A 22,500-nucleotide genomic window follows, 5' to 3' on the forward strand; every position below is an offset into this window, starting at 1 on the left:
AGGAATCGTACCTATGGCATCCTTGTTAAATGTCCACCCACCCATAGGTACACACTTTTCACCCCATTCGTCTCTGAGTTTAAGTTCTTCCACTTGTTCATCCGTAAGTCCCATTATGTTCGGTGGTAACATTGTGCCGTGCTTAGCAAGATCCTCGATTTCTAAGAAATTCATTTCTTTTTTATCCCTTATTTATGTCCCTGTCTTTCTTTCTTACGTATGGTTTATTTATTAAAAAAGATGAAAGGAAAAAAAATTAAAAGGAACAACGAGAAGAGAGAATCGTACGAAGGCCAATTAAACGTAACACACCAACTAATAATTATTATCCCGGCGAGACGTGTGACTAATATCACATGGCGCCGAGAATGAATGGGTTCATAAAGTCGAAACTCGACTTCTTATTACGTGCGGCTTATTACAAACAGCAGGTGAAGCCTTCGAGATAATCGTTAATGGATTTCTCGCGTTAATATTCTTAGTGAGACTCTTAGAGATACATGTTAACGAACATCGATGCAACTATTGGTAAAATATGGAGAAAAAAAAAAGAAGAAAAAGAAATGATTAGAATGATAAGAAAATCCCCGTAGGGTCTTATTTAACTGCATGCAGATCTTCGTACTACATATTTTTTCTTTATCTTCTTTTTTCTTCTTTTTTCTTAAAGAAATTTAAACGAAATCATCGATCTTGTACATGTGAATGAATTACAACGTTATTTGCCGTGAGCGTTGTTGTTGTAAATTAACGTCGTGTAATTTCAAAATGGAATGTGTTACACTCTTCTATTCGATACGATTCTCCTTCTCTGAAGCATAATTATAATTATATTCTCTCGAGATTGATTACCGTAACATATTCTTAAAATCTTCAAACGGCCGTTGTAAATGATGGTGACCTCGTATAAAACGTCCTCCACCATTGCATCCACGTGGGTTTCGTATAGGAATTGACTCTCGTCGCCTTTTTTCACGTGAAGTCGTACCATTTTATTTGCTCTAGTTTTCCAATTGGATGAACATAAATTCACGAAATTAAGGATTTATTTAATTTTTTTTTTTTTTTTTAATGACCATCTTGAAAGTTATATAATTACTTACGTCTTTAAATATTTAATGAGTTTTCTAATTAGAGGAGACTTCTGTCCAACTATTAATGATAAATGGTCGTTTAATTAATAACTTTTCTTTCTTCTTATCGATGACAGCAGTGTAGTATCTTATAGATTCGAAGCGTCGAAATCGTGAATGGGAATCAAACGTTCGGTTGATTTTTAACGCGATGGCAGCGACAAACGTGTTATCACTTATCTCCATAGTAACCCGTAACATTGAACAAACTATCGTCACTTTCGAGAATGTATATATGTGTTAATTACAAATCAAATAAGTTTCGTGAGGGGCTTATATACGGTAAGGATAAAAATGATTTGCTGTTAATTTATTCGGGAGGTCAAGAGGTCATATAAAAAAGAAACGAATCTAAACTAAAACGAAAGATAAAAACGTCGTTAACAAAAAGAATCGCCATTTAATGAATATATAATTCCATTTCATTATCATGTAATATACATATGTACATTCTAATGGAACACAGATTATAAGAATAAAGACGTTCACATGTAGTTTACAGACACGATAAAATACGACATTCATTCTATCGCGTTCCCAAATTTCTTTTCTCTTCTTCATCCACTTTCTGTTTTTTGTTTATTTTTTTATTTATTTATTTTTTTTGTTTTTAGACGCAATAATCTTATTACATATACATACATACAGTTCGTGTCATAGAATTTCTATAATATCGTATTTTTGGAAAATGTAACGCTCGTTTTTACTATCTTTGCACCTTGATCTTTCACTCTCTTCGAAAACAGAATCGACGTACGCGAGATGATCGAAATCATCGTCGAAAAAAGATTCTCTGCTATCTTCTTTCAATTGCAACGATAAACTTAATAATAATTATAATAATATTCTTTTAAATATCTTTGACGAGACGATGTTAAAAAAAAAAAAAAAGGAAACAAAAAGACGAAAGAGAAATCTATACACTTATCGAACGTACAATTTAAACTAACGTAAGTGACTAGTATATTATGTTAAAATATGGATTTGTTTTTTTTTTTTTTTCCTTTTGTTTATTATTCCTGGAAAGTGTGCCTCACGCGCAGATCATTTAATAATAGGCTCGAAACGAAGATGGTCCCTAAATTTTCTTACTATGCCATCGTTATACATATACGTTCTAAAAATACATTCTCATTACACCATCATCGAATGCAAATAAATGTTTCAATAACGATTCTCTTTTTTCTTTCTTTCTTTCTTTCTTTCTTTCTTTCTTTCTTTTCTTCTGACTCAGTTTTATCGATTAACTCTCGAAAAACGAATATTTCTATCAATGGACATATTCGAGCGAATAGTGCCTTTAAATACCATCAGAAAACGACGATCTTTTTAAAACATTAAATATCAGATTGACATGCGAGTTTGAAAATGACTCCTCTTCGTATCGTATATTCCAGATGAAATTCGAATAAGCGTTATACATCGGGCGAATGTGCGTTTGCATATTATCGATAATAAAACATCAAGCTCCGAAATATATATCATCGATTTGATTCACTTTTGGTTCATGCTCGTCGCGAAATGACAACAACATAATTATAATTAGCGAACATGTAACGAAGTACGCGAGAATATGCACCATGTCCTAAATCAACATAAAACTTACATCTATAAATACGTACATATACACGTACATACACGATATTTATACATCCATTTTCATTACGCGTATTATATATCCGTGTAATACTTACATAAGAATATAATTTCTTTCGACTTGATATAACTATATTTAAACGTAATATGAGGCGATATGATACAATAGAAAAATTAGCATTTGGTCCGGAAAATGAATAAAAAATATATCGTGAGTTCTCGAATTACTTACAAACTATACAATGAATACACGTTGATGAAGGACCGTTCCGATAAATCCAAAATGGTCTTCAATTAAACTTTTAATATTTCACCAAATGGAAGATACGTACGCGTGTACGTATATACATCCACACACACACACACACGCACACACACACACACGTTCTTCGTACAAGAACGGTGTACACAAAAATATTCATCTTTTTTTTTCCTTTTTCTTTTTTTTTCTTTTTTTCTTTAGACGATCAAACATCAAGGAACGAATTTGAATCGTTATATTGGTCTAGTCGCCATTACAGGCAACGTAACTTTTGTCTGAAAATAGACTATAGCCATTGATAGCTCCATTTTATTTTTTCATATCGATCGACGACACATAGAATTTGTAAGATTTCGAACGAGGTTAAACATGCATCTAAAATTCTAAATATATCTATGCTCGTAAAACGTTCTTTATCGTTTAAATAATTGGCAACGTCGATGTTCATTCTAATTTCAACATATTCGATAAAAAATAAATTCTGACGTATCAACAATAACGAGGACGTAAATTCGCGATCGACAACGATTATCATTCATTCAAAGTTAAATCTGTTAATATAATAAAATCGTCATCAGTCCTCATCGATCGTAACTTTTAAATTGGATCGTCGTGATTCCTTCACGGTTTTTCCGGTCTCTTGATAAGATGGATAAGCACCGTGCAGCGTCGCACACTGCACGGTATACTCGTCTCAAACTTTGGTCTCCGGTCCATCGGTGGTATGCTTGAAACTGTTGCGAATCTTGCTGAGATGAAGAGCGGCGATATGTCCATAACTTTTATTGTACCACTCGGGTGTGCGTCCTCTGCGATACGAACGAACGATAAATTAGCAAACGAGAAAGGAAAAAGAAAATTCCAAGAGAAATGTAGATAGAAAGAGGAAGAAAGAGAAAAAGATAGATAATGCTTGATACAGTGGTTATTCATCATAAGTACACGTCATACTTACTTTGTATCGACCCTAGACAAATGCATGATACGTGATTTTCCACTACCGCATGGTTCAATAAGATAACGCGAGGCTAAAACGATTCCGCGAGTTCCACCAAGCATAACTGGCGCATCTGGATGTTCCACCGACGTTTCAACGATAACACACGCACCCTTCGGAAGATCGTACCGCCAGGATCTGTAATAAAGATTCGTTGGACTCGTTAATGCATTTCGTTTCTTCCTCCTTTTCTTTTCTTCTTTTTTTCTTTTTTTATTCGATCGTTTCCTCGTTACAAGTGCTATTACCTTAAAACGCAGTAATCGCGTGCAGGAAGAGGACTCATATTCCCAGTTGCATATTGAAAAACTTCCACGTTCTTGTCCAACTCGGTGACCAATCTGTATTTGAGAAGCTGCGGATCCCAAATGTGTCTCTCTCTCAGGACACGATGTAAAAGTTCATTGGGTGGTGCCTCGACCTCGGTCGACACTCGCCAAAGACGCAATGGATGCCCATCACCGACTTTCTTGTAAGCCATGTCGACGCTGCTATCGGCAGGATTATTAACGCTGACCCATCCGCGACTTCTGTACCAAGAACGTAATATCGCCGATTGAAATTCTATGACTTTCGTAACCTTTCATGATGATAATGGAGGAACGAAGTTAAATCGAAAGGAGATTCTCGCTTAAGAGAGAAACTATTACAAGGTTGTTGTCACTCACTTCTCGCATGCTTCCTTCAACAACGCAGTCGTGCAGGCTTTCAGATATCCCCTCCAGTCTTGATTGAGCTCGGAACCGAGTTCTTCGAGGGCGACTGGAACGCTCTCTTCCATGTAATTGAAGTGACACTGTGTCAGCATATCCGATGAGACCTGAGAGTAACGAAGGAGAACGAATATAGCATATTCATTTTATGGGTATTGGATGTACGTATATGAAGGATTATACATAGGCGTTCACGATTCGTGAGAACGTGTTTCCATCTCGGATTCGACCACGATCGGGATCGATGGTTCGAACGACGAATGACACGCTCCGGCAACGAGCGTAACATTTCGCCGGTGAGCGTCTTACCATGAATAATTCACGATGCATGTTGACCAGATACAGAAGACAGTCGTGCGCTGCTTTGTTTTCCGACAATTCCCGCGGATCGGGACTGCCCACGGTCTTTCTCCTACGAGGGGATACGCTGCTCGGCCTGTTGGTCACGTTCGTGTTGCTGTGGTTGAAGTGGAACAGGCTCGGTGCCAGGCACACGGCCAGGTTCGAGGCTGTCATTTGGTTGTAGAGCGAGTTGTTGGCGACATGGTTCAAGAAGTCGAGCAAGGTTTCCAACGCTTCTCGATGTTCGTCCGGCAAAAGGAGGAGGACACATTGAACGGCGTCCGGTCGAAGTTCCAAAGGTACATCTGCGCGATAAAAATCGTAGGATTATTCTTCCAACGAAACGATCGATTTAATGCGATAAAACAGGAAATGAAAAAAGATAAGGATCTTACGTTGAAATATAGCGATGAAAGTTTCGGAGAGTTTATTCGTCAGCAAGGCCTCGGGTAATTCCCTAAAGTATTGCTTCACTAGATCGGCTACGTCGAAGGCCTGTTGACCGTCAAAGTTGATGTTATCGCCTTGGGTTTCGGTCATTACCTTCAACTTTTGTATCCTCGACCTGACGCCGCTCTTTCTGAAAATCCCAACCTGATCGAGAGCATTAGCCCTGAGCCATCTTAGGGCGATCTGTATGCATTTCGGTAGAGCCTGGCCAGTTCTTTGAAGAGATAGAAGCAGAGGTACGCCAAATACAGTCTTATCCTTGTAATCCGGGGTCTTAATCTTCCTGATAAACTTCGGTAACTCCCAATTCCATCCGGTACGATGAGTAGGACAATAACGTTCCATGCATGCCGTTAGTTTGAGTAACGCTAATTTTCGAAGGACCAACAACTGTCCGCAGGACATGGAAGCCATAGCTCGAGGACAAAGAGGATCGAGTGGTTCCGGATATAGGGAACCTCTTTGAAAGCTATGCCACCTGACGACCGTGACCTTGTGCCTCGGGGAATCTTCCTCCTGATCAGAATCTCTGCTCGCTACGGTGGAGCTGCTCTCCTGACTAGCGCCCAACTCCGAGCTCCTCGAGCGCGATTTGTCCCTGTAAACGGTGACGTCCTTCGACAAAGGTTTTTCATCCCTGTGGGAATCGTCACGACGCCTGAAACTCTTGTGCATCTTATCCTCTCGCTTCAAAGCCGAGACCTTGTCCTCCTTGAACCTTTCCTGACCCTGACTCAACTTATCGCGGAACCTTTGCGACTCCTTCCCAAGATTGAGGCTTCCGCCACGTGTGTTGATAGGAGTACCCTTTGGCGAACATTCCTTTGGGCTCTGAGGATGAGCAGCGACATATTCCAATACCTTCGCGTGATTGCTATTGGCATCGCGAAAGTATCTCTGCCTCCAACTGGTCGGCTGACACTCGGAATCACTCAATGCTCCTTGATCGTCTCTACCACGATGGAGCAATCTACGTGCTCGATTCATCTTTGTACGCGTTGGCGTAGGCGTCGGACCACCTCCTTGAGAACCATCCGAGCAGTAACTCGAGGAATCATCACCGAACGGACTGCTCGGTGCATTTGCCAGAAGTGAAGGTGGTAAATGATAAGGTGAAGGTGGCAAGGTCACCGGCGAGCCAGGAACGTGAAGAGGCGAACTCGATATGTTATGATCGTTAAAAGTGATCGGTGCCGGTCCAGTTGGTGACACGTCAACGCAATTCAACTCTTTCATTTTCTGCTGCATCGACATCACGTCGAGTACTTGTGGACCGCTTATCACGACACCGTCACGATTCTGACGCTTGCGTCGACGCGACTTGAGCGACTCGACCCTCCTCAGTATGGCCTTCGCTCCATCTCGAAGCCTCTCCGAGCCGGTCCTGCGAAATCTCGGACTGATCTCCTCCGGCATCGTACCCGGTGGCAAGCTACCGTATTTCAAGTTCTCCAACATCGTATCCTCAGCTTCCTCAGCCTCTAACCGATCCTGTAAGGAATCCTCCTCCGATTGTACCGTCTGTCCAGCTATCGTCTGCAACCTCTCGACATTCGCTTGTGTTATGTCACCCACACGAGACCACCGTCTCGTCTTTTTCTCGAAGGTCCAATTCTCGCTCAAGGCGCACTGCGTATCCTCGTCGGAATCGTCGCCACCACCCTATAATTATAAAAGCATAAAGATTCTCGTTAATACAGGATCATTAATCAAGAAATTTTCTTTCTTCCTCCTTTTCTTCTTCTTCTTCTTCTTTTTCTTCTTTCTTTCTTTCTTTTTTTTTTTTTTCTTATACTTGCCATCGAAGTTAATACAAAAGATTTACAACTATGAAATACAATTTTTACTCGACTCCTTTTACTTTATTTTAAGTATCACAAGAAGACGTTTCAATGTAACATACACGATCGTTTTGAATTCATTTTTCAAATATCATCCGACAAAACGTCCTACGAGGTCTATCGCGCTACGAGTTTACGTTCCCCCTTCTATCTTTTATTTACACACATCCATTTAAGGACTTTTATTAATGAGCCGTTAATAAACGACTGCTCGGTTTTATATTTATGACATCACGGTAGTTTCTTTCGGTCGCATTCCTGATTTTCTTCGGACCGGCCTCCGGTAATTATCTGGCCGCGGGGCGCTTCCGAGCAGCGAGAGCTCTCGCTTCGGCCCGATTCGTCTTCCTGATTACCCGATTTATCGTTCCTCCTGGTTCTTGCACCATCGACGGAAACTAACGACATAACGAGCCGTCATTGACCTCTTAAAGGATATCTCCCAGAGACATAGAGGGATGGCCTTCTCTAGAAATGACCGTGCCTAAATGTTTGTTGCTTCTACTATTGAACTTAGAACGTGGTATAGAGCCTTCTATTATAATAGAGAGACGACAAAGAGACGACGGTCGATCGGTTTCCTAACAACTATAACCAACGGAGTTCTCTCGTTACAAAACACGACGCCTTTGTCGAGTCAAAGTGGAATAATACAATACCACCTCTGCGTACATTGCTCAAGAAAGTTCACGACCTTACGCGATGTGTTCGATCTAACGTATCGTATTAACGTCGTCTGATCATACGTTTATTCATTGACAAAAATGTTTAATATATATTTCACTTAATCGTAATTTTCATCTATAAATTAACATAACTCTTGATATAATACATTTCCATATACTATAAATAAATGTTTGTGTATATATAGTCAAAGCTTCTTTCGAATTTTTAATATATTCCATATCATTTTATCGGATACGTATCCACGTGTGTAAATCGAGTTAAGATAATATAAATCCTAGTGATGTTAAAAATGATCTTTTTCTTTTTTTTACTGGATACGCGTCAGCTGTACGGATGCAGAGCCATTCGATTACGCGTCGGAGGTAATCGAAGTCCTCGAATGTGGGCCACGCTGAGTAAAAATAATCATCGTTGCAGAAACGGGATATCGGCTTGAGCAAGCGCTCGCCACCCTCGCTTGTTCGTTCGTTCGTTCCTTCGTTCGTTCTTTCGTTCCTTCGTTCGTTCACTCGTTCGTTCACTCGTCGAAAATAACTTTTCGAAATTTTCGATGCGTTTCTCAAACGTAGCTTGTCGTCGACAACTTTTTGATGCTCTTCACGAGTATCCTATTATGTCAAATCCATCTCTCTCGCGGAACTGTCGAAACTTTGCACGTGTTACGAAAATAAAGTCTTCTGATGTTTCATGATGATATATCTATATATGCATGTGTGTGTGTGTGTGTATGTGCGTCATTAATGATGAAACTAGCCTAAATAAACAATCGGAAAAAATAGAACGTATATTATGAACAAAATGATTTCATTACTATTGGCTCATACTTCAAATTTCGAACATCGAGATTTCGAAAAAGCTAATTGCCTCTTATCTCTTGAAAATGTTTCAATTAATGACTTCTTCCATGGAAAAATCATTAACAAAGAAAATGCGTTTCTTTTTGAGTTTATGAAATATTTTCTACCCCCACCATTCCTCAAAGAATTTCTTCCAGAGAACTCTTATCTTCTTTGATAACTACATATGGATAGTATATCCTGTAGTAGTCGATTACGTTCACAAGTATACTATCTGCATTTCCGTTCCGGCGCATTTTAACGCGCGACGATTCCTACACGCGAGTTATTTCCGCAACGAGTCGTACCGCTCAACGAGGCGTATCGCCCCACGTAGATACATATGATACATATATAAAACATATATATATATATATATACAACCATACCTACAAGTAATACGTTACAACGTCACTTCCGTTAAGGTACGAATCCTCCCATTATTTCAAACATAATGGTGCCATATGCAACGAATAGAGTAATGGTCCCCCTTAACAACGAAACTCAACGAAGACTATCGAGAAGAATATTTTTTCTGAAATATCATTTCTCCCGATTTTCGATTATTGTCGTTGTTATATCGATGATAATAATATTCTTTTCGTCCATTTCTACTCGTCGTGATTAAAATTTGCGAGAATCCTGAAAATTTGAGGAATCTATCCGTATCCCCATTCGTACTCGTTAAGCTTTTGCGAATCGTGTGTCACCCTATTATGGGTAAGTCACCACGAACGTGAAAAAAAGAAAGAGGGAAAGATAAAGAGAGAGAAAGAGGAAGCCAAATTTAGAAACGTTCCCTCGTACGATGACCCAGATTAACTTAGCGGTTCATTAAAGGACCGAACCGGCAAATTAGTCGCGCCTACCCCCTCCGAGTTTTAATTTTATGCTTTTCACTTCGTTCTCAGTCGAAACTTCTTCGCTCCTGTGGTACTGAAATTGGTCCGTGTGCGAGGGAGGAGGACCAACGGATCGTTCCGCTTTGCCTTCTCGCAAGGAGGATATTTTTGCTCCGAGAAAAATCTTTTTCTTCGTCTTCTTCTTGGTCGTCTTCGTCTTCTTCTTCTTCTTGTTCTTCTTCTCGAAAGCTTACGCTTTCGTCTCTTTCATCTCGTAAAGAAAGAGAGAGAGAGAGAGAGAGAGACAGAGAAAGGGAGAAGAAGAAAGAACGAGGTCTGTCCGTCGCGAATTAATAATGGCTCCTCTCGAAGTTCACGAAAGCAAGTCGTCGAGTCTTGAAGCGTGAATGCGATAATGTCTCGCGATAAAGGATCATTTTTCGTTCGCCGAAAGCAAAACATGAATACGTATCTTAAAATAATGATACTTCTTATTTCAAGAATTGTTTAACGATATAACGATGACGAAAAGTATATCTAAACACGAACACAAACACACACACATGTATACGTATATAAAGGTTTCTAAGTTTTTGTATTTTTTATTAAATATTGGAGATCGATCAAATTCCAAGAATTTCTTTGAATTTCTAAGTACTAAGTAATTTAGATTCAAATGTTAATCGTATGTATGTGTGTCGTTATTTCTACAAAAAAAGATGATGATAGGACAGGCTTCTATAAAGTATTATCATTGCCTTTGATTTCGAATTTCGTATTCGAAACGAATCGCAATGAGAGTTAAAGCGTGCAGGTAGATAATTCTGAGAAGGAAAGAAAAAAAAGAAGAAAGAAGAAAGAAGAAAAAAAAAAATGCAACGAATTCTCACGAGAAAAGAGAACCGATCGAACGATCTTACGATCGATTCTCGAGCTTGAAATTCTCGTATTCGAAAGTCGAGGTATCTCTCTTTGCGAGCAATGGACTCGCTTGGTCTTCGAGCAAAGAAGCCTACGAGAGATCGACATTCCGTGCATTCTCGCGGCAACGAGCAAGTCTTGTTCGAGACCACGGATTTCTTCATTCGCGATCGTGAATTCCGTAACAAGAGGCGTTCGAGAATCATACAAGAATTCTTCACAATATATATATATATTTTTTTTATTATTCTTGTTGTTATCTTTTACGATGACCATCGATAGAGTATATGGAAAAGATTTCGTCTTGTTTATCGATCTGGACCAGTTTTTATTTCACGAGAATCGAGAACGAGGATCGAGATCGAGGGATCTTCTTCTTCTTCTTCTTCGTTAGATCCGCGAGTCGACCCGACAAGTCTGGTAGAATCGACGAGCGGACTCGAATCGTCGCTGGGCCAGGTTTCACGAGACGACGCCAAGCTGTCTGCTGTACTCTGTCGGCCTTCCTCTTCTCTCTTTCTCTCTCTCTTTCTTTCTCTTTACCCTCCTCTCCCTTCCACCCTCCCACTCTCTATCTTTCTTCTCTCTTCAACAGCTCTCTCGCTGAGAGAAATCATCGAGCCTTATATATCCGCGACACACAGGTACTCTCCTTCTCTCGCCACGCATGGAAAATTCAGTTTTCTAACGGGGTCTCGCGACGTGAACGTTACGTCCACGCACTTTCATGGGGGATTTCTTTAAAGAGCTCTTTAATTTACATAAACGCATATTTGACGTTACATATATTATATTTAACCCGAGTTCGTTTAGATAAAACGGTTTAATTAAACGTTCAAACATTCTCAATTAATTATCTGATTCGCCCGAACGAGCTCTGGGATATTCAAATATTTTATTTCAACAATTTAAATGACTTTAAATGCGAAAGAGAACAATTTTCAGCGCCGAAAATACCTAAACGTTCATTAAATCTACATCGTTACAGAAATTTCTAACATGGATAATTAAAATATTAGCTTCTTTTTAAATAATTTTACGTATACGCGAGTTGTAAAATAAAATTGGAAGAGAAAGAAAATTTACGATGAGAAAAAAGAAAATATATATATAAGTAAGAAAAGAAAAGAGAGAGAGAAAGATCAAAGATATAATAGTCGAGAACGCTTGTTTGATTAACTCGATCTAGTTCGAAGAAAAAAACAATTTTTTGGTACGAATTCTAGGAAAATTAAATCGCGTTATACTAACGCGATCGGGTAAAAGTCGTTCGGCTTTTAGTATTTTCTAACACGCGTTGGTGTTCCTCGGCCTTTCTCGATCGAGAGAGGAGAACCGGAGGAGAGTTCGAGGAACGGATTTTGCTGGGTATTAAACGGTGAACGATCAAACGGTTCTTGCGGCCGGCTTGATTTAAGTAAAACGGCGTATCGCGGTCTTCATCTCGGTGTGACTTACGCTAATTGGCTTCTGAGCGATCCGATGGAAATTTATGGTAATACGGCAGCTCGCCCGCGAGCTACTAACGATACCACTCCTCGCAATTGCAACGAGTCGTATCGTCTCCATGTGATAACCGTCGAGCTACCAAGAGAAACAGAGAGAAAGAGAGAGAGAGAGAGAGACTGGTAAATAAAGCATCGTGATATGACGAGCTCGTTCCTCGAGCTTACCGTTCGCGTTTTATTATACGTGTCTACTCAACGCAAACCGCCCATCCTTAATCCTTACAACGTTAAATGCAATCTCGAAAGAAAGCATTGAAATAGTTGGAAATTTCGATCGAATTGATTCTCATTTCAATTGGAACTGATCTTCCAACGTACGTATCGATTGATTTCAACTACCGATCAATTTCAATTCGAAATTATATACGTGTCGAATTAAATATCCTTATCGCGATACGTTAAAGAATTTTATTATTTCTGTTAGATCGGATTTATTCCGAACATGACAATTCACTCTTTTTCGATCGATCTTTCAAAATTCGGTGGTAAGAATCGATCGAGAGAAAAATAATGATCGATAATAAAATAAAAATAAATAAATTGATTTTAACGAGTCGAATAGAGATAACACGAGAGAAGGTCGATCGTGCGTGCGTACGTACGTACGTACGTGCGTGCGTGCCTGCGTGAGTATTAGAAATATACGGTGCTCTACTGAAAACTAGATCCGACAGCTTGAAACCCTGTGAATCGTTATAACGGTCCACCATAGAAATGTGTAAGTAAATACATACTTACTTCACCTCTAAAACGAGAGAGCATTTATTCCGCGCTAATGAGCGGACCAATGGATATCATTTCCAACAACGTTAATACGGTCTAACGAGAAAAGAAATAAAAATCATACGGCGAAATTAAAGAACGTTGGAAATTCGCGCGATCGTTCGAACAAAAAAAAAAAAAAAAAAAAGAAAAAAGAAAAGAAAAAAAAAAGAAAAATTCTAACTTCGTCCTTTTGACGCGATAGAGCGAATAATACATATACGTAATGGATTCGTGTAATACATAGCGAATAACTACTTAGTCCGTTCAATAAAAGCGAATAGAACGATCTCGAGTGAATCCATTGGAGCGAAACGAATGAGTTCTCTCGCTATGTCTTTCGAGACTAGTATACAGAAACTTTAACAGGAGAGAATCGAACTTCCTCGATTTCGAATTACTCGTTCGCGGTAGACCGAGCTCTTTAGTATTTTCGATATAAAAGTGTATTGTCGTAGGAAAATAAAAGAAGCAATTACGTATTTTTGTATATATAACGAGAAAATGGGGTGGTAATGGGAATGGGAATGAACGAGGGTAGTATGAGTAGAAAAGAAACGGAAACGTACGATAAAGTTAATCGACGAAATTTCCTTTCACCTCTCCTTGCTCTGAAAAATGCCGCGAATCTTCAAAGACGAAACAGAGAGAAGACAGAAGGAGGACGAGTAGTAAAGAGAAAGAAAGAGAAAGAAAAAGAAAAAAGAGAAAGGAAGAGAGAGAAAGAAAGGACGTTTCGCTTCTCTCTTTCGCTAGTGCGTGTTCGCAGGTTGACAGGCGCAACGACAACCGGCATTCCTTAGTCGATCGAACAAACCGGTCGCCATAAATTCGCGCGAACGAACGCAAGTGCCCCGTTTCAAGCGTTCCTGCCGCGTGTTTACCGGTATCGGCTACCGTACCTTCTCTCCTAGAATTTTTCCATTATTTACTTATCATATTATTTTCTTCCCGAAAACGATTATCCCAAGTTTCATTCAATAATCGAATCTCCTAGTACCAATAAAGAAAGGAAAAGAAAAAGAAACGATCGATCACTCTTTCGTTCTTCGATAAATGATTAACTTTACGATCACGATAGGTAAGTACTTTGCAAGATAAAGAAAAGAATCAATAAGTACATAGTAACGAATGAAAAATATACGAATAAGACAAATAGCGTAACTGTTCGCTCTATTAATATACTTCATGAAAGAAACAAATTAGAAAATCATAAGCTGTCAACGCTCCGATTTCAAAGAAAATGTCGATATGTCACGTCACTGATATTGACAGCAGGAAGGAAATTGATGAGATTTCCCGTAAGTCGAAATGGAACGATCGGGTTATGACGAAGAAGAGTAAAATAGAGAGAAAGGAAATAGGGGAAATAAAAAAAAAAAAAAAGACAAAAAGAAAAGGAAAGAGAAAAAGGAAAAAAACAGAAAAGAAGAATAAAAAGAAGAAGAATAAAAAGTAACAAGGACGAAAAGGAAAAATAAAGCGAAAAGAGCAAAAAATTAGACAGACGACAAAAAGATTAAAAAAATCAAAATCAAAAGAGGCAAATCCATAAGGCTAACTTTCACGCACGCATATACGCACTCGAGAGTCCCCGTCGTGGGAAGTGTGTATGTAGAAGTCGTTCTATTCTCTTTGCCCTGGTAAGATGCGCGTCCCGCAGGTGCAACGCACGACCGCCGCGCAGTCTGCCATCGTCTTTTCCCCGTCGCTCGTTCGTTCGTTCGTTCGTTCGTTCGTTCGTTCTTTCGTTCGTTCTTTCGTTCGTTCTTTCGTTCTTTCGTTCGTTTATTCGTTCGTTCGTTCGTTCGTTCGTTCGTTCGTTCGTTCGTTCACTCGTTTGCTCGCGTGTACGAACCAGTTTCTAGCTTTTACGCATCGACGGCGGCGGTTCCGCTGGTGCTACGTGTAATTACACGTGCCACCTCCCCTTCTACTAACTCTTTTCGAAAGCATTCTATATATATATATATATATATATGTATATAAATATGTGTATGTATATGCGTACATAAGTACTATAGAACGCGTATGTATGCGTATGTATGCATATGTATGTATTATGGGAGTGCTAGAACGTTTCCTGAAATAATGGAAGGAAGGAAGATGTCCGAGGAAACGAGGGTAAACAGAAAAAGAGAAAGAGAGAGAAAGAGAGAGAGAAAAAGAGAGAAAAAGAGAGAAAGGAATAGAGCCGGATTTTATAACGAATCACCTCCGCACCAGGGCTACTCGTCCGACCGGTAATTAACCGTTCACCAATTAATGAGCTGTCCGTGAAATTCTTCGATTCGTACTTTTCTCTCTTTATTTTTTTTTTTCTTTCTTTTTTTTATCTTTTATTCATACACATGTGCATATGTAAATATCACGAGTATATCTATGTGTGTACACGTGTGTGTATATAATATATATATATATATATATATATATATATTATTATATATGTTGCTATTCACCGATCATTAAAAATTTATATACCTTAAGAAAAGTTGCTGAATAATAAATTCATTTATATGAATTTAACCGTGAATTATAATACTTTTGAATATTCACTTGTATTTAAATATCAACGTTTAAATAAAACGATAGAAAGAAATAATATATACCTGTTACTTCTGTACGAAAGCAGTAAGTAAAGTGTTCAATGATTTATGGACGGTCGTTTAAACGTTTAAGTACTTGTGTGCATATAACAATGCTCGTTTCCAATGTTACCTCTAATAAATAATTATTCTTAGCTGTTCCGTATGTCATATATATAAGTATATATGAGGCTTGACGTATGTACGCGTGCATACGTCGAGAATTTCAATGAAATAAAATTAATCGGAAAAATAATAGTTAAGAATATTATAATAGAATATTATGGGCTAAGATATACAAAAACGTTCGTGATTAGGATATCCATGGCAAATTCAATTAGTATGCTGAAGCATCTCTATCTCTCCCTCTCTCCCTCTCTCTTAAAAAGGTCTAAGGTGAAAGCACTCAAATTTAATGGAGGCATCCTATTCATCGCGAAACAATATTTTCCCTATGCCGATAAAAGCTTCTCGTGCGGCCATAACTTGGTGCACGAGCTATACGCAATTATTGTTGCGGTATCGGGAAACGCTGCAGCTGCCACAACCACGAGAGAAAGAGAGAGAAAGAGAAAACGACGAGGAAAGGCGATTCAATTTTGTGTTGGCACAAAACACGAAAGTTCTTCTTATCACGTTAACGAGCTTTCCCAGCGAAAAACAAATTAATTTACCACTATAACGAATTTATATTGTTTCACTTATTCCTTAAATGAACGATTCCCGTGTCATTATCAATCGTCTCTCTCTCTCACTTTTTGTTTTTTATCAATTCATTTATTTATTACAAACTCGAAATAATTCGATATTTATTTTCTCATATCTTAAGATATTCATATCTTAAGAAAATAAATAAATGAATTAATTGTTTAATTAAATAATGACACACATAAGTATATCGGAATTGAAACACACATAAAAAAGAAAGATAGACGATTAATTACGTATGAGAGATAATTAATTATTCAGGTACGATTCCACACGTTTCCCTCAATTAACGAATTGATAACTTATCGATATATAAAACGTGTACTTCTTCAACGATGTGTATATAGGTACTTATAGACACTTCTTGCTGATCGATTTGGAAAGTACACTTTTTTTTTGCAAATGTCAGACATATATAATATATTTAATTTAAAAAGAAATTCGTGTGAATTATCGAAAGGTTATATAGAAATGACTATTACGAAAGAAGAAAAGGATCGTTTCGCTGACAGCGAAAGTAGTCGGCGTAGATCTCTATCATAACTAATACGTCTAGCTGTATAAATTCATACACACATACACACACATTTATATATATATATATATATATATATATATATATAGATTCATTTTCGTCCGACAAACGAGTCAGAGACTCGAAAAGTATACCTACTTTTGGTTCTTGCTCTCGACCTTGCGCCGCCAAGTGGAAAGCGTAAAGCGACGTGCTCGTCGATGAGTGAAAGCGAGCGCCGTGACGGCCACGACGATAGCTCGATAGCGGAATCGTTATGATTTCCTATCGAAATCGATGGCGTTGCGAAAACGCTCCTTGCGGAAACTTTCGTAAAAGGTTTTTGCAAAATAAGCGAGGAGGAACGATAACTATTTTTCTCTTGTGAAATCTTGAATAATGTTTGTTTTAAGATTACCGATATCGTTTCTGTCTTTTCTCTTATCATTTAATAATTTAAGCCAAACATTATATCACGATTTATCAAACGATTCGAGACATTTGTAGTCGCATTAAAGAAGGAAAAAGATTAATACTACTGGTTGCTCTCTACTGTTAATAATGATAATAATAATATTAATGATGATGATGATGATGATGATGATAATGATGATGATGATATTAATATAATAATAATAATATAGTAATAATAATAATAATAATAATAATAATAATAATAATAATTAAAAGGATAGCCGAGAGAAGGATGGAGAAGCCACGCCGATTTTCCACCGACGTAAATCCGATTATACGCGAGCGAGCGTATCGCATAAAACCCTTTAGCATACCGATCGACCATGGCTACGCTTCGTAACGGCTGCTAGTATACGTTCCGCAATAAATTTATGTCGCCAAATAAGTAATTTGTACCATAAGCGAGTGCTTTCTCTCGCTTCTAGGAACTTTAGAGAAATATTCACGGTATTTCTTACGATCATTGGTTAGAGACAGAATGCGAAGATACATTTTCTTATATATTAAACGTCTTTCCTACGTGGGATACATGTAACGTACACGTCGCTTACAAATGCACATTCGCTTCCGGTGAGAGCTTGCAGCTGCGTTCGTTCTCTCTCTTTCTCTCTCTTTCTCTCTCCTTGTTTCTCTCTTTCTCTATCTCTCTCTTTCTCTTTCTAAGTACAGGAGCTCGTGCGTTAAAGGCATCACGCATTCGATTCGTTTATGGGAATGAAAGTCCGAGGATCTATCGAACATAAGTATACTTCGCGTCCACTTGCCTTTTTTTCACGTTTCTGCATCGACGGTGGAGACGAGGTCGATTCGTTGTATTCGAAGAGGAAGCGAGATAGATAGATAGATAGATAGATAGATAGATAGATAGATAGATAGATAGATAGATAGATAGATAGATAGATAGAGAGAGAAAGAGAGATCGTAAAACGGATGTCGGGATTACGTACGGTGTCTGACTCCAACGACGGTAAGTGCCATTATTCTGCAACGTCACGAGGAAGATCGAGATCGATACGATCGATACGATCGATAGACATGCCAAGTGAAAGAAAGAAAGAAAGAAGGAAAGAGATAGAAACTCTCATTGAAATGAGAAGAAAAAAGAATAATAATAATTTCAATCGATTCTCTCCACCTTTTGTACTCCGATCGTGAGTAACGTAAGATCCCGATCTTAATCTACCAAATGATAATTGAATCGAATCAATGGCGAAAACGTCAGAATGATCGAAAGATTAAATCGAAGAACGTCAATCGTCATCGATTCATTCGTAACTATACGCTTAATATTCGCGGGAAATTCAAATGTCTCGCGCACACGCTCGAATCAATTAACGAAACGGTTATATACCGGTCACGCGAAACCACTGGTCGATTACTATTCCAACAACTTCTTCGTTGGTCTATCCATAGAAGATAGTAAGTATAAGAATAGCGCGAGCGAAGAAAGCTTCACCTTACGCATTACAATGACCATATCTGCAAACGTGTCATAGAAAGAAACGTCGTCCTCGAGCGCATGCCAATAATCCCTTTTCAAAGTCTTTTTCGTTCGGGAGAGAGAAGGAGAAAGAAAAAGAAAGAGCGATAGTGAGAAAAAAAGAGAGAGAGAGGGAGAGGGAGAGAGAACAAGAAAGAGAGATAGTGAAAAAAAAAAGAGAGAGAGAGAGAGAGTGAGAAAGAGCGTGATAATACTCAGTGGATCTTTCCAAGGGACGATAAAGATGCCGATAACGAAGACGAAACGCTTTTTGCAGACGACAATGACGAGGAAACTCGAGGACGGAATACCGAGTGCAGAATTGCATTTACGGTAGCTTTCTCGGAACTTCTCTTTAGTGACATTAACTTACTCAGCGTTTTCAAACAGCTCATAAAAAAGAGAGAGAGAGAGAGAAAAAAGAGAAAAGAAAGAAAAGAGGTCCGAGTTTTATTAATATCCTCTTAGACCTTAGCGTTGATATCATTGAAAGAAGAGAAAGGACACGAAGGATAAGGATAAGGATAAGGATAAAAATCTTTCTCTAATTGTAAGATAGAGAGAGAAAGAATCTATATACTTACGCTTTTGCTGTGGCTCGTGCTATGATGCGAGTGATGCGTGTCCAATTTCATATTGGCGCAGCGATTGAGAGCATGTAAACGCCGAAAGAGACTTTGCAATGAGTCCGCCTCGAGAAAGGGATGATCCTTCGCAACTCCCGTCACATCGATCGGGAATTGATAGTCTGTAAGATAAGAAGAGAAAGATATTTTCATTTTGAACTATCATGCTCGCTATTATCGTTGCTATCATTCGAAAATTATTTCTTTTCTTTTTTCTTCTTCTTTTTATTTCTTTCATCGTATTTTATTTTATTATACTTTTTAAATGTTCTTTCATAATTGTATAAAATGTTTGACGTACGTACGTAGATTCAATAAATGAAAAGAAAACATGAATCTATGACTTCGAACAAGCAAATATAAAATTCAGGAACGATTCCAACGATTACGCAAATCTTCTCGAATATTTTTTGTCTCGATGGATCGTTCGATTTCGAGGATCGATATCGGACAAACAAAACGACCCCTCCCTCTATCTTTCTATCAACATATATTATGCGTCGATGATGCAAACGGAGTTAAAACGAATCGCTCGGGAAGAATTCGTTTCCTTCTTCTTTCTTTTTTCTTTTTCTTTTTCTTTTTTTTTGTTTCTTCTTTTTCTTTTTCTCTTTCTTCGTAGATGTTGCTCGTCTTTTCGTGTCTCTACGGATGCTGGTAAAAGTTCGGACGGGGTTTGTGTCACGACTTGCGCAACGACGACCTAGATCTCCTGAACCAGATCTGGTAAGATCCATGATCTCTGCCCGGGATCCCGGATCGATCGACATCAGGGATCGAAGTAGAACGATTCACGCACGATTCTACGAACTTGTCGCATATTTACGAGATACATACTCGTACATTCTCTCATTATTTATCGTTATTATTGTTATTTCGTTGCATAACGTCGAAACAACATGGATGATCAATCATTTCCTAACTATCATATCAGTGATATTAAATATTTCGTTAACTATCATTTGATATATCACAACTTTCAAGATTATATTTATATTATTAATTAAATTTAAACAACCCCCGCAGGAAAGATCAATAAGTTAGCTGCGTGCGCTTGAGAAAGAGATGCGGATTAATCTCGTAATTTGTACGGTCTGTGTACGACGAATAAAAAAAAAAAAAAAAAAAAGAAAGAAAGAAAAGAAAAAGAAAAAGAAACTGACAGCAGAAAAAAAATAAGAAAAAAATAGAAGATCTAGAAGATCGTATATCACTCGCCGAATTAATTATTACATTAAAAATATGATATCAACTATTTCTACGTTATTTGATAGAGCGCGTAACAGCGCTTAATTAAAATACATTCGACCGTTCGTAGTGTAACACACACGTTTTAAGTTTACGCACGCGATGAGAATGAATCGTTCTATGGCGATTCTCGATGTAATTCGATAAAGGATAAATGATGGACTAGGTTGCTCGGTTTTCCTGGCTAATGATCCTTTTTCGAGAACATGCATACTCAACCAAGCATAATTCCGCTAATATATGACGAACGAAGCACATCCTCTCTCTCTCTTTCTCTCTCTTCTACTCTCTCTTTTTTTTTTTTTGAACATTTAATTGTAAGTATAACGAAAAGCTTTTCCGACAAATCACAATCTTTATCGTAACTTTGATGTATCGGTATTAACGATCCTCGATTAAGCTCACTTCCTGGACGTGCTAATTACTATCGGATAAATCGTCTACCTCCTAGCTCAAGCTCGTTCAACGAGTCAATTATCGTCTTCGATCTCCAAAGCTATTGCTGTTCTTCCGTAAAACTATCGAAATAGTACCGAGATTATTGAAAAGGAAGGAAAGTGTAAAAGGCCTATTAGAAAATTAAAGAAAAATATTACGAATAGATTATCCGTCGTACAAATTCTTTTCTATCGTATACGTATAAATAAAAAAAAAAAAGAAAGAAAGAAAGAAAGAAAGAAAGAAAGAAAGAAAATTTTAAACGCGTATTATAGATCGTTTTATATATCAAAAGAATGAAACGGGTTAGCGTTAAGAGAAATCAAACAAGAAGCAGTCGTGGAATAATTACACGCTCGATATTATCATTCTCGCCATCAGTGCTTCTTATCTCGTTATCAGTGCACGTATATATACATACGTTGGACCGTTCGTCGATCCCAAGAATCGTGTTTTATCTCGCAAAGTGGCTTCGCGCGTAACGTCCGGTCAGAGAACGTGTGCGTGTGTTCCTATCGATTCTTAATAAACGATACATGCTCGATCAAACGCTCGCGTGTAATCGTATTTTATTTATATCGCATGCATTGAGAGTAGGGTTCAACTAGGTCAATTAGCTACTATTCATAGTGAGGTTTGCGAGTGATATAGTTGGGCTAACGAGAATTATGATCTTACTACTTTGAGCAGACTCTCTCTCTCTCTCTCTCTTTCTTTCTTTCTGTCTTTCTCTATCTATCTATCTATCTATCTATCTATCTATCTATACATCTATCCATCCATCTATCCATCTATCTATCTATCTATCTATCTCATAAACTGTATGACGTTCCCTCTGTCTCTTTCTAAAACCGGTACAACTACCATAAGAACCGGTGTACGTTTATGCGTCTGCAACACCAACCTCAGTCGAGGCTGACGATGGCAGAAGGACGTTCGATTTTCTCACGCGATCCTGCCGATCGAAAGATCTTGTATATCTATTTTGCGAAAGGATACCTTGAACGTATTGGAAGAGACAAAGAAATAATTTAACGAATTCCTCGTACCACTAGCCTCTCACGAATATGATGGATATACAAAAATATAATAAAGAATAAAATCGTTCCAAGCACAAAAAGCAAAATTCACGTTTCTTTCACGTTTATACAAAGTCGACCAACTGACCATAATTTTACTTCCTATTCGTACGATGGACGCCGTCAAAGAGCGATCAGCTGTTCGCTTTGCCCTGCGGTTAGGGTAAACCCTGTTATTCGTCGTTTCACTCTCGCCATATTCCTCATTTCCTAGTTTCAACATCTGGGTCGGATTTTGCGATGTACCAGCTGCGTTACATGCCAGGCATGTTTATGGGGACTTTAACTTTCCGCTTATATCGGTTGCCGCAGGCTAACCGTCAACGACGACGACGACGACGACGACGACGACGACGACGACGACGAGGAGTCAAATTAAATATACACATTTTACACGTCCGTTCTCTACACGTATATGTGTTATCCACAGAGATAGATGATCGTATGCATTTGGAATT

General features: G+C 38.3%; 2 protein-coding genes across 4 annotated transcripts in view; both read right to left on the reverse strand.

Annotated features, from left to right (window-relative positions):
- LOC122629561 (cilia- and flagella-associated protein 298-like) overlaps positions 1-1,880 on the reverse strand; it is a 56,379-nt gene extending 54,499 nt beyond the window's left edge. Inside the window, exons 1-3 of the mRNA XM_043813110.1 lie at positions 1,104-1,880; positions 853-1,001; positions 12-161 (exon numbers count right to left, since the gene is read on the reverse strand). Coding sequence (XP_043669045.1) covers positions 12-161; positions 853-991 — 289 coding nt within the window. The 5' untranslated portion in view covers positions 992-1,001; positions 1,104-1,880. The remainder of the gene's footprint in view (positions 1-11; positions 162-852; positions 1,002-1,103) is intronic.
- A 199-nt stretch (positions 1,881-2,079) lies between these two features.
- LOC122629556 overlaps positions 2,080-22,500 on the reverse strand; it is a 170,615-nt gene continuing 150,194 nt past the window's right edge. For all 3 annotated transcript variants that reach the window (XM_043813093.1, XM_043813094.1, XM_043813095.1), the window contains 7 exons: positions 19,236-19,399; positions 5,439-7,155; positions 5,011-5,348; positions 4,657-4,808; positions 4,237-4,518; positions 3,947-4,126; positions 2,080-3,800 (listed from right to left, as the gene is read on the reverse strand). In XM_043813093.1, coding sequence (XP_043669028.1) covers positions 3,686-3,800; positions 3,947-4,126; positions 4,237-4,518; positions 4,657-4,808; positions 5,011-5,348; positions 5,439-7,155; positions 19,236-19,399 — 2,948 coding nt within the window. In that variant the 3' untranslated portion in view covers positions 2,080-3,685. The remainder of the gene's footprint in view (positions 3,801-3,946; positions 4,127-4,236; positions 4,519-4,656; positions 4,809-5,010; positions 5,349-5,438; positions 7,156-19,235; positions 19,400-22,500) is intronic.

This window comes from Vespula pensylvanica, chromosome 5 (genome assembly GCF_014466175.1).
Source record: "Vespula pensylvanica isolate Volc-1 chromosome 5, ASM1446617v1, whole genome shotgun sequence".
NCBI classification, from domain to species: Eukaryota; Metazoa; Arthropoda; class Insecta; order Hymenoptera; family Vespidae; genus Vespula; species Vespula pensylvanica.